The sequence below is a fragment of the Sinocyclocheilus anshuiensis genome, unplaced genomic scaffold (genome assembly GCF_001515605.1).
Source record: "Sinocyclocheilus anshuiensis isolate Anshui unplaced genomic scaffold, SAMN03320099.WGS_v1.1 scaffold397, whole genome shotgun sequence".
NCBI classification, from domain to species: domain Eukaryota; kingdom Metazoa; phylum Chordata; class Actinopteri; order Cypriniformes; family Cyprinidae; genus Sinocyclocheilus; species Sinocyclocheilus anshuiensis.
This window is the reverse complement of record NW_015539841.1, coordinates 346,284-362,363: the sequence shown is the minus strand read 5'-3', so window position 1 is coordinate 362,363 and position 16,080 is coordinate 346,284. Positions and strand designations below refer to the sequence as shown.

Genomic DNA, 16,080 nt, shown 5'->3' with positions numbered 1-16,080 from the left:
GCGCGCGCGCGTGTGTGTGTGTGAGAGAGAGAGAGAGAGAGAGAGTGAGTGAGGGTCACATCACAGTGGAGTCAGCTGTCTTAACCGTGGCTTGTGTACTGCAAACACATACCAGCTTCATCACTGTGTCTGTCACGCGACTCTGTTCCCCTTTCGGGCTCTGTCTTTACATTTATTTTGAAAGATGAAGCTCGCGATTATGGTAAGGGGCGTTACATTTCCGACGAGTGCTTGCGGTGTTCGGCCAATCACAATGCACTGGGTCAGCTGGCCAATCAGAGCAGACTGCGCTTGTCAAAGGAGGGGGCTTTGTTGAAAACGAAGCGTTTGAGAGAGGCGGGGCATAGAGGACCTACAATAATGTACAGTATTTGAAAAATAATGTGTTTTTTGAACATTAAAGCATGTCAACATATTCTGTTACACCAAATACACAAAATAATGATCTTTAAAAAAAGCATCATATGACCCCTTTAAAACACTAAAAAATACATGGTTTTTGTGATATATAAAGTCACAGGCATTGTTGTCATGGTTTGTTTTTTGTGCAGGAATTATTTTCGTGCTCATGAAGTTGAAACACTTTAAATGCGAAAGAAAGATGCCAGATATAAGTTTTCCCTTTACTCACAGCTTTCCAAGTCTAGCATGCATTCCTGTTCATCCATGGGGTATTTTGTGAGGTCCATGTCGCATGCAGCTGTAGATGTAATTCTGAAAGGGAAACCATCACGATTAAACATTTTGAACATGGAGCAGGTCACAGAGAAGAAATAAACCCTCTGTGATCATGTGTTAAGACATGGAAAGTAAATTATAATTCTTTTAAAATAATGATGTTGCTGGGATGTTCTTTCAGGTTTTTTACTGAAAAAATACTGTTGCCGTCATTTGTTTGCTTTACACAGCTCTCAGAAATATTGGTCAATGGTGGCATTTATTTATTTATTAAGTAGATGCAATGATTTACAAAAGACACATTCAATTGTGTCAATTAAATTCAATGTTTTTAGTGGTGTAGGCAGTAGAACGTAAGACTTTCAGAATTGGCTTTTGACGCGATCGACACAGGTTCGAATCCAACTTTTTCCGAGCTATATATAATCACTTACACTCTATGGGTCTCATTCATGAAACACAAGCAAAACTAATTTTTGTGTAAATCGTCCGTAAAACTGTTCTGATGTAAACTTTCAAATTCATGAAAATGTTCGTATTTTCAAAATGTTAGTTGGTTCTAAAGCAAACTCTAAACTGCTCCCTACCACGTGTAATGGTGCGTAAAATGTTCTGTGTTCTTTTTGGCAAACTGATGACACTGAATTTTGATGCGCTCTGTCTTTATTTTACTTTATTTTTTATTTTTTGTAGCTGAGAGTTAATAACTGTTTAACTTTGGGTAAAACGCAGCGTTCGTCACTGTCATTTTTTACCCAGCCGTCCAATCAATTGAGGAGGGGCGGGACAATTACTACCCCGACCAACCGACTGAACAACAATGGAGAAGTTAATATTACTGGTTACTGCATTTTTATATTCAGTAATGAGATTACATTCAAAATGAGATAATAGTAATATGTTATTGCCGTGGATCTTCCAAATCATAGCAACCAAAGCGTCTCAGCTGGAAGAAAGCTGTGCCTCAAAAGTGTTCTCAAGAGCCACCAGTTGGTCGTTTTTAGAAGAGCACCTGGCATTTTTCAGCTGGCTAAAAACGCTTTGGTGGACACATGTTAATTGAATATTTATTGTTAGGCATATGCTCTATTTGTCTTTTTTGCATTTACGAAATATTATGAATGATTGGAATTTATTAACATGCACATGTTCAACTATCAAATCTGATGTTTACAAGGCATTTGTGAAACTGGAGGAGAGTTTTCGAGGTCTGTTTTTACACACAAATGACTTTGAATTTACTCATATTTTTACGCAGGTTTCATGAATGAGGCCCTATGTTATTATTGCATCCTGTTAATGTACAAAAATACTGAGGTGCAAATAGTATCTGCCAATATAAAGTATAGATAGCATAATTACTATTTACACTTATTGCAACGATTGCTGCTGGTCCAGAAAAGCATTGTTGCAATCATGTGGTGTAAATCCTGTATGATGGAGAATATCTACAGGTGTTAATATTGTCCTTCAGGTTGTGATCATAGGCTGTAACCTGTCAGTGTAAATCCTGTATAAGCTAGAGGTGTTTCCAACAAATAGTACCCTATAATTCAAAACCTTGATTGTGTGCGTGTGTGGGTGTGGAAGGGGCCTGATAAGACATTGTGCCCAGGGGCCTCTGAATTCTTAATCTGGGCCTGAGTAGATGGTGTTCATTAAAGTTGATAGGCAGATTTATTTGTAATAAAATAAAGAACAGACCACTTTATATTTATTTTGTTATAATGACTGTCTCTATTTATAAACATGAGTATTTGATTTTTTTAACTTAAATTTTCTTCCCTTTACCATGATCTGTCAACATTCCAGCTTTACTGTGCTGCCCAAAGTCCTTTTACATTATTGCCAATACGAAATCACAAACTAGTTTAAAATGCACTTAAAGCATACCCACGTACCGACTGCTGTAGAGAATGACTCCATCAGGCTGCAGGCGTATGAGTTTGTTCTCCACAGTAACATCATGAAACCAGGCTGATTTGGCATTAACTATGAATGTGTCTGGTAACCAGAGTTTGTCCACAAAGCGGCTGTCCAGGCCAAGAGTTTTGTTTGTGTGGTTGTAGGACAGACGGTCATCTCTCCAACTCTGCCGCAGAAACACCGTCATGGTGTATTCCTGTCAAAACAAATGCACGAAAACAAAACAGCTGTTTAGTAACATTTCTGGGACATGTTGTGTATTGTACATATTTACATATAAGTTTACTTTAAAGCATTGAGTTAAATCAAGCAATAAGCCATTAGAGGCTATGCATTACAATGGTTTTTAACATCGATATGGGGTGTTCTTGTTCTTCCTAAAACCCCTGAACAGTGGTAAAATCAATAATTAATATAGATAATAATAATATTTATTACTTTTGACAAATAGGTGGTGCTGTGACAAAATCAATGTGATGTGGTCAGTGTGGTGTGACAAGGGCACACACAAAGTTTGGTGGCAGCTTCAGATTCAGTTTCGAATAATGCCATCAAATTGGTTAATACATCAAATAATAATCATTTGGTCTAGTAACACAGAATCCACAACATTGTCTGGTATGGTCTGAAAATAGATAATAGACAAAAAAACAAACAAAAACCTTCCACAAGGAGCTTGTCTCACCTCAGCATGAGGCAAGTTCAAAAGTTATTGGCAGAAACATGAGTGCAAATTTGGTAGTGCTAAAAAGTTTGAGTTACAGATTTCAATATTTCTTTGGTTAATATTCAGTATATCTGTGTACCAAGTTTCATAACCTTCCTGCAAGCAGTTCTCTGGAATACCATAGTCTTAACAATTGGTGCTTACGAACCGTCTGTGCTTGGTTCCTAATATGCATTACTATTGAATGTGTGCATTTATACAGCGTTTTTCAATGCCTTTGAACACAACTCAACCAATCAGAATTAAGGTAATTTATAAACTTTTTAAGACTTTGACAGCAAAGCCATGTGTTCATTAAATCATTATAACACACTTAATAAAAATAAGCAGCAGAGTTGAAAGATTAGATTTATATGTTTAAAATTTTAGATTAGGGAACACTATTCATTATTAACTAGTTGCCTATTAGCATGCATATTATTAATACTGGCTGCTTATTAGTACTTATAAAGTACATATTAATGCATGACCATATTCTAAGATCCCTTAATCATACCCCATACCTAAACATAACCACTACAACAACTACCTTACTTAATATCAATTAGCATCAAATTAGGATTATATTGAGAGAAAACTCTCAATTAATGGTGAATATGTGTTCCCTAATCTAAAGTGTTACCAAATTATTTAATGCACATAGCAAATTTATACAATTTGACATTACATATGTTTCACTCAGTTTCATTCCGAGATTTTAAAAGACTGGGATAAATAAACCAGCTCATAAACACACATATGTCATTCATTAATAAATGTTGGAGCAAAGCCTACTGACAAGCATTGTAATATGTAGTCATATTTATCTTTACAGTTGTTTAATATAGGCTAAGCTTTACCCAAATTCTGGAACTTGCACATAACTCAGACTTTCTCACTCACACCATCATATCAAGCTCACATAGGAAAGTTCTTTACTGGATGTGTTGTGTTGCTCTGCCTTTCTCTTTAAAGGGGTCATGACATAAGAAATCAATTTCACTGAACCATTAAAACTTCCTGTGAGTTTGAGAGCTTACAATAAAATCCTCAGTACAAAAAGACCATTTATTTAAGCTCCACAAAGCTCCACTGTGGCCTTTTGGCTTGCTTAGCAGTGGTGAAAAACACTTATCAATGTGATTGCACTGACAAAAAGTAAAACGTGAACTGAATTAAGATGGATGATTGCACTATTGTCTTTTGTAGAAATGCTTTACAGCTGAATTGTGTCTTGTAACATCGGCACTGTTATTGAACGTAACTGAATCAACATTGACTGTCTCGAGCTGACTAATGACATTGCTACCTTTTGTTGAACTGCATATAGCTGGATTGAACTTGTTTCAAAATTGACGAACTTCACACTGGAATTGTTCTGAACTGAACCAACACTGAACTGACTTGAGCTAAATAATGATATTATTGTCTTCTAGAGCGTGCTTTGCAACAGAATCTGAAGTGTCTCCATAGTTCAGGCAAAAGTCGTTGTTAATGGTTAGTTAACAGTGAGAATTGGACCCCAAACTGAAGTGTGACCCAGTGCTCATATACTCTCACAGTCTGCGGTAGAATACAGAATCTCTATACCAAAATATCATTTTTCTGAATCATCAAAATATTGGTTTGTCTCTACCAAAATAGTTTGTATTTGTCTTTATCTGTGGATTTTTAAGTATTTGTATATTATCTAATATGCTGAGGATGATGTTGACCCTTCGGTTAAAATCAGTAGGGGTGGGGGCTGGTGACTGAAGTGTATGTGTGTTGGAGCAGGTTTGGAACAAAATTCTGCAGGGCTCCGGCCCTCCAGGAATTGAGTTTGACAGCCCTGATCTAGAAGAATTTCGAAAAGTGGCCTGGACATGTTCCTTTGTGACATATCATGATACATATTGTATTGTAAATAATGCATCATTTTATGTATTGTATTGTGAAGTAACAAACAATATCCAACCTTAATTTATAGCCTACAGGGTCAGACATTAATGGGGGCTTGGGCAAAAAAATCCAAAACAATACTCCCCAAATTCAAGATAATGAGGCAAAATAAACCCCTGTACAATTAAACTAAATTTATTATGATTGCTGTGATTAAAGTGAGATGTGATGATTAATGAAAAGTGTTGATTACAGCATTACATTTAGATCTGCTCACGTTGCATCATTTTGAAGCGTTGAGCATTATAACCAAACATACACGTTTCTGGCCAAACAGAGATCAGATTAGTCACCGGTGATGAAGAACGTTCAGTGCGCATGTTCATTGACTGAATTCCACACTCTCAAGTGGGAGTTTTTGCAAGAGCACAGAGCTCAGTCAGTGAGCTTAAGTCATGAACCACTTCAATGATGGGGAACATTTTTTGCTCGCTTTCTGTATATAATTGAATCCCAGTTTAAATAATCATTTTGTTTTTTATGCTACTAAAATAACCAAAGTAAAGTCTTGATTTTTTTAAAGCGTAAAAAGCAATAAACTAATTCATAAATAGCTTTTAGCTTGTTTTATCTGTGTAGCCTGTATATGACATTCCACTTCCCAAAAACACATTTCTTATGTATTCCATTAATCAAAATGAATACTCATTATTACAATATCAAGAGCAATGATTGACAATGATGATTATTGTAATAATATTGCATAAAAAAAAATATCGCCCCTTAATGGAAAAGTTTCTTTGGATGGTTGGTTTGTGCCAGAATTTACCAGTTGTTTGTGTTTTTGCCTATTTGTGTTACAGTAGGTTTGGTAGATTTTTTTTAGATAACCATCAGGTAATTTGGAACAGGTTCACATTTTATTCACAGGTGTACACATTTGTTTTTTCAGTGATCACAGGTTTTGTAACTTGTGTGTCACTGATACACAGGTGGTTGGAGTAGTCGTGGCCTAATGGATAGAGAGTCGGACTTAGTCGTAACCCGAAGGTCGTGGGTTCAAGTCTCAGGTCCAGAAGGGATTGTAGGTGGGGGGAGTGAATATCCAGCACTCTCTCCACCTTCAATACCATGACTGAGGTGAGACCCTTGAGCAAGGCACCGAACCCCCAAATGCTCCCCGGGCACCGCAGCATTGGCTGCCCACTGCTCTGAGTGTGTGTTCACTGCTGTGTGTGTGCGCACTTGGATGGGTTAAACGCAGAGCACAAATTCTGAGTATAGGACACCATACTTGGCCACACGTCACTTCACTTCACTTTCATTGTTGAAAACAGGTGTATTCACTTATGTTGCTTTGAGTTTCTACTTTAGGGTCTGTATTTTTAATGTAGTCTTTGTACAATATTTTTTTGACTGCTAATAAGAAGAAACTGTACTTGTCAACTTAGAAATAACTGATAAGAGGTGATAAAATTCTGAATCATTTAACATTTTAATTATATTGCACAGGGGTATACTCACCCCTACTTGTTCAAATAACACTTTATTAAAAATCACTGGCCTACATAAAAAGAAACGACAAGACTCTGGCAAGCATAATATGTGGAAAACTTAGTAGTCTTGTGACTTCTGCATATGTATATTTGCCAGAGTTACTTCCTGTGTTTTTACACCTGATGATGGTGTTTAGATGAACACTGAAATGTATTGTTGCTTATTATGTGTCCAGTGATTTTTTAATTTGTTTGAACATTTTATTAACTAGATGTTTTTGTAAATCATGAATTGACATAGATTTACTCCTACTGTTTATTTTATTTATTATTCTGGAACTGAATCCACTCCATTTGGAAAGGAAAATATTCAAAAGAAGTTTAGCACATTCAAAACTTTTCTTTTTCTTTTTTTTTCAGTACTAGAACAAAACAAATCCAATACATCATATATGCGAAATAGGGTGATATCCAAAACATTACCATGTTGGCTTCTGAGATATGGTCAATACTGGCAACTTCAATGGCCATGGAGACATTCACAGGAGGTCCTGTGGAGACATGTGAGAAAAGGAAAATTAATGATCAGACTTCCAAAAACAAAACAAAACAAACTAAAAAAAAAAAAAAACTATTTAAGCTTTCTTCTAATTAATATATACCATGATAAAAGATAAAAAATGAAGTAATCAAATAAAATAATCAAATTCAATCCCTGGACATCATTAGATGGACATTGTTTCAAGGCTGTACAGTAAAATATCACCTCCACTAGTGTGTTCTTTTTGTAGAATGGTATGTTTATGAAAGAAAAGCAGATGCAAGGCACTCAGATGGGGTGTATAGTCACAACAAAAAGCCTTAAGTGCCTTGGATTTGTTGTGAGTCATGTGACAGAAAAAGCTATGAATGTGACTGTATAATTTTTAGTATTAATTACATAAATATTTTATTATATATTAGCCTTTTCATTTTATTGGACAGAACAGTGTGAGAAGAGAGAAGCAGCAACAGGGGAACTGGGTCAGCAAAGGACATTGAGCCAAGACTCAAGGTCTCCCGATACCGCACCATACGTCTGTCACGGTCGCCTACAGGAGGAGCACGGAGTGAGGAACGAGGAATGAGGAATGAGGAGACGTGGAGTACATCAACAAGGAGATTTTAATGAACTTCAGAAGGGGAGACACAGTGCAGGCAGGAACACAACATGCAGCACAACATCGACGTTTAAGACCTGACAGAGACAGACTGAACAGACTAGAACTTAAGTACACAGGGGAACGAGGATAATTAACCAAACACAGCTGGGAACAAATTAAGAACTAATTAGGGAGCAGGAACAGGAAAACCAAATAAGGGCATGGAAACACATGGGGAGCAGAACACACAAAAAACACGGAACAGAGTCTGACATTACTCCTCCCTCCCGTAAGGCGTGTCCCGCGCCATAACAATTCCACCAGGGAGGGGGGGTGGGCGCCCTGGAGGCTGGTGCAGGACTGATCGCCAGTTGGACCCAGTTAACTGCACAGTTGGTTCAGTGATGGAGTTCTTTCAAGAGCGATTCTTTGCAGGGGTGACTCCCTTCACCTGCTTACCACGGCCTTTTGGGTGGTCAGTCGTTAGAGAGAAACCCGCTTCTCTCAGTAGAGTTGGCAATCTTCAGGCCCTTTCAGTGGCCCCTTCATGTCTGGACTTTGCACCTGGGATGGTCAAATCATTTCTGCATCTGAGGCCGGGTTATGTGCCAAAAGTGCCTACCCAGGTTCTAAGGCATTCTGTTCTGCTCCCTTCCGGGAGCCAGACCAGGAAAAGCTTACCTTGGTGTATCCAGTTCGAGCACTGGACACATATGTACACAGAGCTGCCCTGTGAAGAAAGTCTGATCAACTTTTTGTTTGCTTTGGTCCACCTAAGAGAGGTCTCTCGGCGACCAAGCAGACACAAAGCAGGTGGATAGTTGAGGCTATCTCTCTGGCTTATGAGTCCTCTGACCTCCAGACACCTTTGGCGGTCAGGGCCTACTCAACCTGAAGTATGGCGGCCTCTAAGACCTTCTTATCTAGAACTTGTCTATAGTATACACAATGTTTGTGAGGCTGTGGGTTGGTCTATCCCACTCACCTTTGTCAGGTTTTATAACCTAAATGTTGGGACCCCTCTGGGCTCTAAAGTGCTTCTGTCTTGAGATGTGCGCATCGACTTCACACTAGACAGGCATTCGTCAGTATGGCGGAGTTGGTATTCTCATTCCCAAAACGTTTCCGACGCAGCACGATTTCCTGAAGGGGAACGTCTCTAGGTTATGTATGTAACCATGGTTCCCCAAAGGGAACAAGATGCTGCATCACCCTGCCATACTTCCTGCATCCTTGTGAGCGCTTGCTTCAACCTATCAGAAGCTAACGCTGTTTACACGGGGTGTGCTTTTAAGCTTCTTGGTCGCTATGCTGACTCATAATATCAATGGCTGACCTTGTCTAGCCGACCAAATGTTATTTTCTTGATCAGGTTCAATTTCAATATTTATTTGAAGAGAAACCATAAAAATATTGTAAACCAAAACAATGTACCCAACATAGTTGACAGGCAATTAATATACTCTATGATAATAGGTAATTGGAGATAAAATATAGAAAAAAGAGGACATTTACCATAATGTGTTCAAAATGTCTGCCATGTAAGAAAATGACATCACATGATGCTGGTGACATGGTTTAGTGATAAAACATTAATTTTTTAGTTTACAGGGGGCTGTTTGGTTAGTAACATGAAGTAACATGAGTAAAATTAAACATTTTATTTTTTGAAAGAAATAAGACATTATTTCAGTCAAACTGAAAAACTTGGTGTACAAAAGATTAGTGTGAGATTATAGTATGTATTCTCTTAGAAAACTGTTTAAAAAATAATTAGCATCAATGGACATGAAATGTAAGCTAAATTATAGAATGGCCCGCTTATTATAATCAATTATATCTACAGTTTCAGAAATGAGGAAAAATAAATGAAGAGCAGTGGGTCCCCAGGTCTGCAGAGGAGAACCACTGACCTACTGAATAAGATATTTATTACTAGGTACTTATCAATACTGACATGTGGTGTGCCTCTCGCCAGCTTGTTTCTTAAGGTGTACTCACACTAGGCATTTTGAACCGTGCCCGAGCGCGTTTGACCCCCAAAGCCCGGTTTGTTTGACTAGTGTGAGCGGGTGCGATTCGTTTAACCGGCCCTGGCCCAGTTGGAAGAGGTGGGCCAGGGCACGGTTTGGTTGGGCTCGGGCTCGGGCGCGGTACGCATGCAGTGTGAGCGCTAACCGCGCCGGAGCACGGAACAGATACTATTTTGTGTGCGCTACTGTCATCATTACGACCACCACAAACATATTCTATTAGCCTACTACTACTACACTAAACTTTTCAATTAATTTAATTTAATCAAGTATATTTAGGTTTATAATGGCTCTGGTTCTTACCTTATTGATGAACAGGAAATGTAGTTTGTGAGTAAAGCTGCAAATTATTTCATTAACGTCAGCTGCCTCCGTAATAATTTTCTGATACATACAAGTGAAAATCAATGCACGGCATAAATTATAAATGAATTATTATTAATTATTCTGCAGAATATTAGCGAAAGTGGTTTTCTCCGTTATCTCATACATGACGTAAGCGTGCTCCGGCCCGGAATCTTTAGTGCAAGTGTGAGTACAGGCTAGCGGGGGAGTGGGGAGGGGGGATAATCGTGCTCGGTTCAAGGCAACCGTGCCTAGTGTGAGTATACCCTTAGGATATGATTCAAATATATGTGGGCTAATTGTAATACTTTAAAAATAGACTGGAACACTGTTGGTAGGAACGCTGAGTGAGAGGTTTGTTGTGAAAAAAAGAGAGGCTAAATATTGATGCTAAAAATGACTGCAGGAGGTTGATCAGTGTAGTGCAATCCACTGTGATAAGCTATGCATATAAAACTCACCTCCAATCCCTGGGCGAAAGTTTCGAGCATACCCTTTCATTAAATCATCCAGATTAGGCAACCAGGATATTTCAATGTCTGTGCCAACATAGTCACCAATATCACTCAGCATGGCCCTATGGGGACAAAACAAACAAATGTTCTTCACTTTCTCTTTCACAATTTTATCAAAGATGCAGATGTGGATGTGTGACGTGTAATTGCAGTTTGATAATCACAATATTGAAATATATTATGTGCACATATTTAGTTGAAAGTGGACTTAAATACAGGACAATTGGATGGATTGAAAAAGGTTTTAATTACAGGCGTTTGGGAAAACCGGATAAAACACAGAATCCGAGCATCAAAAAGCAAAACAAAAAGTAAAAACTTGCAGAGGGGCTCAGTGGATGCTGGTTACACAATAAGAAACAAAACAAGCCAAACAAAATTGATTTAGAGTCCAAAATAGAACAAATAGACATAGACATAAAACAAAATACAAATGGGGGAACTGAATCAGGGAGTTAAGGAGGTAATAAGGTCAATGCCCAACAGACATAAAGGACAAAACTGACAATGAGAATATACACCAGAATCTCGATGAGAATCTCAAAACGGAAACAAATAATTAAAAAAAATAAGGTTACACTAAAAATAATATTCATCTGTCAATTTGACAGAATGAGCTGTAAATTTTCTTTCATGTTCTATGTCGACATAACACTTGCTATATTAATGAGACATTGGTATCATTTTAGTCATGTGTTCTCTGTTCCTCCTCACTTTTTTATTTTTTTCTTGTTTTTCTGTTGTAACTATGAAAAAGACAGCAGATACTGCGCAATTGTGGTATGCTCTTCCGATTTAATAAACAATATATCCCATGAATAATTCAATGTACTAAGAATTCCTCCTTTTTATTCCCAAATTCCCACATCTCTTTCCCAGTTTATTAATCTCTATTAGCGGTGTTTACTGTAAGAAACAGGGTACACAATATTTGCATCTGTCAAAATGAAATTGAAATATCCATCCATCATCCCGTTAATGATGGAACATTTTTTATCAACATACACGTTACATAACATACATTAAAACTATAGTAATATTTAACTTGTTATTTATGGTGTGCTGAAAGTATGGGGCGGTAGAAAAAGGTGGCTAAAGGAAATAAAATCAGGAAGGGAAACAAGTGAGACAACAAGGGAGACAAGTAAAACCCATTAAACAGCAATGGGCAAATAAGGCAAGGAGCTGAGAAACAATGGAACTGACAGGGAAACACATAAATGTAGGTCTGATTACTTTTGGTTAATACGTAGTTAGGGCTGCCTGCTATCTCCGATGCTCTTTGCATTAATGACTGAACCTCTGGCAATCGCTTTATAAACCTAGGCTTCCTAGAGTGGGATTTTCTCAGCGTGATTTATTATTATATATTTCCAATCCATCTAAGACCGTTCCTATGATAATTTCTGCTTTAAAAACATTTAGACAAATATCAGGATATAAACTCAATATAGGGAAAAGTATACTGTCCAGGTAATGATCTAGCTGAACAGCAATTTTCTGAAACCTTATCATCTTCAGTTTAGAGTTAAAATACTTAGGAATAATATATTTATAATAATATATAATAAGATATTTGCTTATCTGTTTAAGGAAAGCTTTTCAAAACTACTGCTAGCTGCCTCACGTCACAGAAGTCTTTTAATTTTCAGCACATAGAGACTTTCACCTACATATAATACTATAGAGACTGTTGTCTGTTCCCTGGGCTAGCAAATACAAAAAACAAAAAACACAAAAAAAAACATCCAAAACAATTTAAGGGTAACAATTTAATTGATGTTCAACAAATAAAAAAATTGATATAATTCAGATTAACAAATGATAAAGCTTGGCTTATTAAATATGAGATCCCTTTCTACAATTTTCATTTTTTTGTAAATGATATGATCAGATCATAACTTAGATGGGCTCTGTTCGACTTTGACAGAAACTGACTAAAACCTGATGATTACATTATTTTAAATGTGTCCCCCCACTCCCAAGATTACTGTTATAAACATGAACCACGTTCAAAAGGTAAAGGGGGAGGTGTTGCTACAATTTATAGCAATAATTTCAGTATTTCTCAGAAGTCTGGTTCCAGCACATAGAGACTTTCACCTACATATAATACTATAGAGACTGTTGTCTGTTCCCTGGGCTAGCAAATACAAAAAACAAAAAACACAAAAAAAAACATCCAAAACAATTTAAGGGTAACAATTTAATTGATGTTCAACAAATAAAAAAATTGATATAATTCAGATTAACAAATGATAAAGCTTGGCTTATTAAATATGAGATCCCTTTCTACAATTTTCATTTTTTTGTAAATGATATGATCAGATCATAACTTAGATGGGCTCTGTTCGACTTTGACAGAAACTGACTAAAACCTGATGATTACATTATTTTAAATGTGTCCCCCCACTCCCAAGATTACTGTTATAAACATGAACCACGTTCAAAAGGTAAAGGGGGAGGTGTTGCTACAATTTATAGCAATGTTTTCAGTATTTCTCAAAGGTCTGGTTTCAAGTATAATTCGTTTGAAGTAATGGTTCTTCATTTAACATTATCCAGAGAAACAAGTTTTAATGATAAATCCCCTGTGACATTTGTACTGGCTACTGTTTACAGGCCACCAGGGCACCATACAGACTTTATCAAAGAATTTGCTGATTTTAAATCCAAGTTAGTACTGGCTGCAGATAAAGTCTTAATTGTTGGTGATTTTAATATCCATGTTGATGTTGAAAAAGATGCATTGGGATCAGCATTTATAGACATTCTATACTCTATTGGGGTTAGACAACACGTGTCAGGACCTACTCGTTGTCGTAATCATAGATTTAATACTATCACATGGAATTGATGTTAATGGCATTGAAACAAGTGAGACAACAAGGGAGACAAGTAAAACCCATTAAACAGCAATGGGCAAATAAGGCAAGGAGCTGAGAAACAATGGAACTGACAGGGAAACACATAAATGTAGGTCTGATTACTTTTGGTTAATACGTAGTTAGGGCTGCCTGCTATCTCCGATGCTCTTTGCATTAATGACTGAACCTCTGGCAATCGCTTTATAAACCTAGGCTTCCTAGAGTGGGATTTTCTCAGCGTGATTTATTATTATATATTTCCAATCCATCTAAGACCGTTCCTATGATAATTTCTGCTTTAAAAACATTTAGACAAATATCAGGATATAAACTCAATATAGGGAAAAGTATACTGTCCAGGTAATGATCTAGCTGAACAGCAATTTTCTGAAACCTTATCATCTTCAGTTTAGAGTTAAAATACTTAGGAATAATATATTTATAATAATATATAATAAGATATTTGCTTATCTGTTTAAGGAAAGCTTTTCAAAACTACTGCTAGCTGCCTCACGTCACAGAAGTCTTTTAATTTTCAGCACATAGAGACTTTCACCTACATATAATACTATAGAGACTGTTGTCTGTTCCCTGGGCTAGCAAATACAAAAAACAAAAAACACAAAAAAAAACATCCAAAACAATTTAAGGGTAACAATTTAATTGATGTTCAACAAATAAAAAAATTGATATAATTCAGATTAACAAATGATAAAGCTTGGCTTATTAAATATGAGATCCCTTTCTACAATTTTCATTTTTTTGTAAATGATATGATCAGATCATAACTTAGATGGGCTCTGTTCGACTTTGACAGAAACTGACTAAAACCTGATGATTACATTATTTTAAATGTGTCCCCCCACTCCCAAGATTACTGTTATAAACATGAACCACGTTCAAAAGGTAAAGGGGGAGGTGTTGCTACAATTTATAGCAATAATTTCAGTATTTCTCAGAAGTCTGGTTCCAAGTATAATTCGTTTGAAGTAATGGTGCTTCATTTAACATTATCCAGAGAAACAAGTTTTAATGATAAATCCCCTGTGACATTTGTACTGGCTACTGTTTACAGGCCACCAGGGCACCATACAGACTTTATCAAAGAATTTGCTGATTTTAAATCCAAGTTAGTACTGGCTGCAGATAAAGTCTTAATTGTTGGTGATTTTAATATCCATGTTGATGTTGAAAAAGATGCATTGGGATCAGCATTTATAGACATTCTATACTCTATTGGGGTTAGACAACACGTGTCAGGACCTACTCGTTGTCGTAATCATAGATTTAATACTATCACATGGAATTGATGTTAATGGCATTGAAATTCTGCAGCAGAGTGATGACATCTCGGATCATTATCTAGTCTCGTGCATACTCCATATAGCTAAAGCTGCAAATTCAACTCCTTGTTGCAAGTATGGTAGAACCATCACTTCTACCACAAAGAGACTGCTTTGTAAATAATCTTCCTGACTTGTCTCAATTCCTCAGCAACTCCAATAGCAAATCAGTGTCACTGGAGGCAAATGTAAAAGTAAAAGTAAACTAAAGTAAATTCATGCAAATTCATTCTGTGAAGTAACTAATCCTATTTTAACAGAAACTTTTAATTAATTAAATATAGTTCTGCCGTTATACTCCGGCTGACATACGGTTACCGTATATTTAAAAGTTATTTACACTGTTAAAGAGTTGGATTCTCGCGCTAAACGTTGCCAAAGTTTCAAAAAACGAGTTGGATATATGATGGGGTATTTCGGGTTTGGATGTTTCGTTAAGTTTATTTCCAGCATAGCCCTTCATGACGCCGTGAATTCCTTGTATGGGAACTTCTCGCGGAAGAGCGCTCGCACACATCAACCAGAGCAGCCCATCAACATACTCCTTTCAGGTTACAGAAGTCATCGGCAGCGCTGCACAGGACTTGCTCAAGAAGAATGTCTTCAAAGAAGTGTGTTTTTGGATGTGACGTAAAGAGAACCTTATTCAGCTTCCCAAAGAACCCAGGGTAACACTTTAGCATAGGGTCCAATTCTCATTATTAACTAGTTGCTTATTAGCATGCCTATTATTAACCTATTGGCTGTTTATTAATGCTAATAAAACACATATTCTGCATGCTTCCTACCCAATACCCTAAACTTAACAACTACCTTACCAACTATTAATAAGCAGCAAATTAGGAGTTTATTGAGGCAAAAGTTGTAGTTAATGGTTTGTTAATGGCGAGAATTGGACCTAAAAATTAAAGAGTGACTGAACTCAGCGTTAAAGGAACAGTGGATGCATTTTGTTTTTCCGGGGGAGCAACGGAGTTGCGCACATGTGTTTGCTTGTGTAAAGATTCAGCCACTGAAGGCGAGTAGTGAAGAACCCAAGTGCAGTTTATTTACAGGTGATCCAAACATAATCCAAACAGATGAAGACTAGATACACAGACTTGACGAGGCATGAACAGACTTGACTAGGCATGAACAGACTTGACTAG

At 37.0% G+C, this 16,080-nt stretch overlaps 1 protein-coding gene across 1 annotated transcript in view; it reads right to left on the bottom strand.

Annotated features, from left to right (window-relative positions):
• The window catches only part of LOC107684467 (gamma-aminobutyric acid receptor subunit delta-like), a 35,009-nt gene that overhangs the window by 5,441 nt on the left and 13,488 nt on the right, over positions 1 to 16,080 (bottom strand). Inside the window, exons 2-5 of the mRNA XM_016480719.1 lie at positions 10,669 to 10,784; positions 7,171 to 7,238; positions 2,580 to 2,800; positions 632 to 714 (exon numbers count right to left, since the gene is read on the bottom strand). Of these exons, the coding sequence (XP_016336205.1) occupies positions 632 to 714; positions 2,580 to 2,800; positions 7,171 to 7,238; positions 10,669 to 10,784 (488 nt within the window). The remainder of the gene's footprint in view (positions 1 to 631; positions 715 to 2,579; positions 2,801 to 7,170; positions 7,239 to 10,668; positions 10,785 to 16,080) is intronic.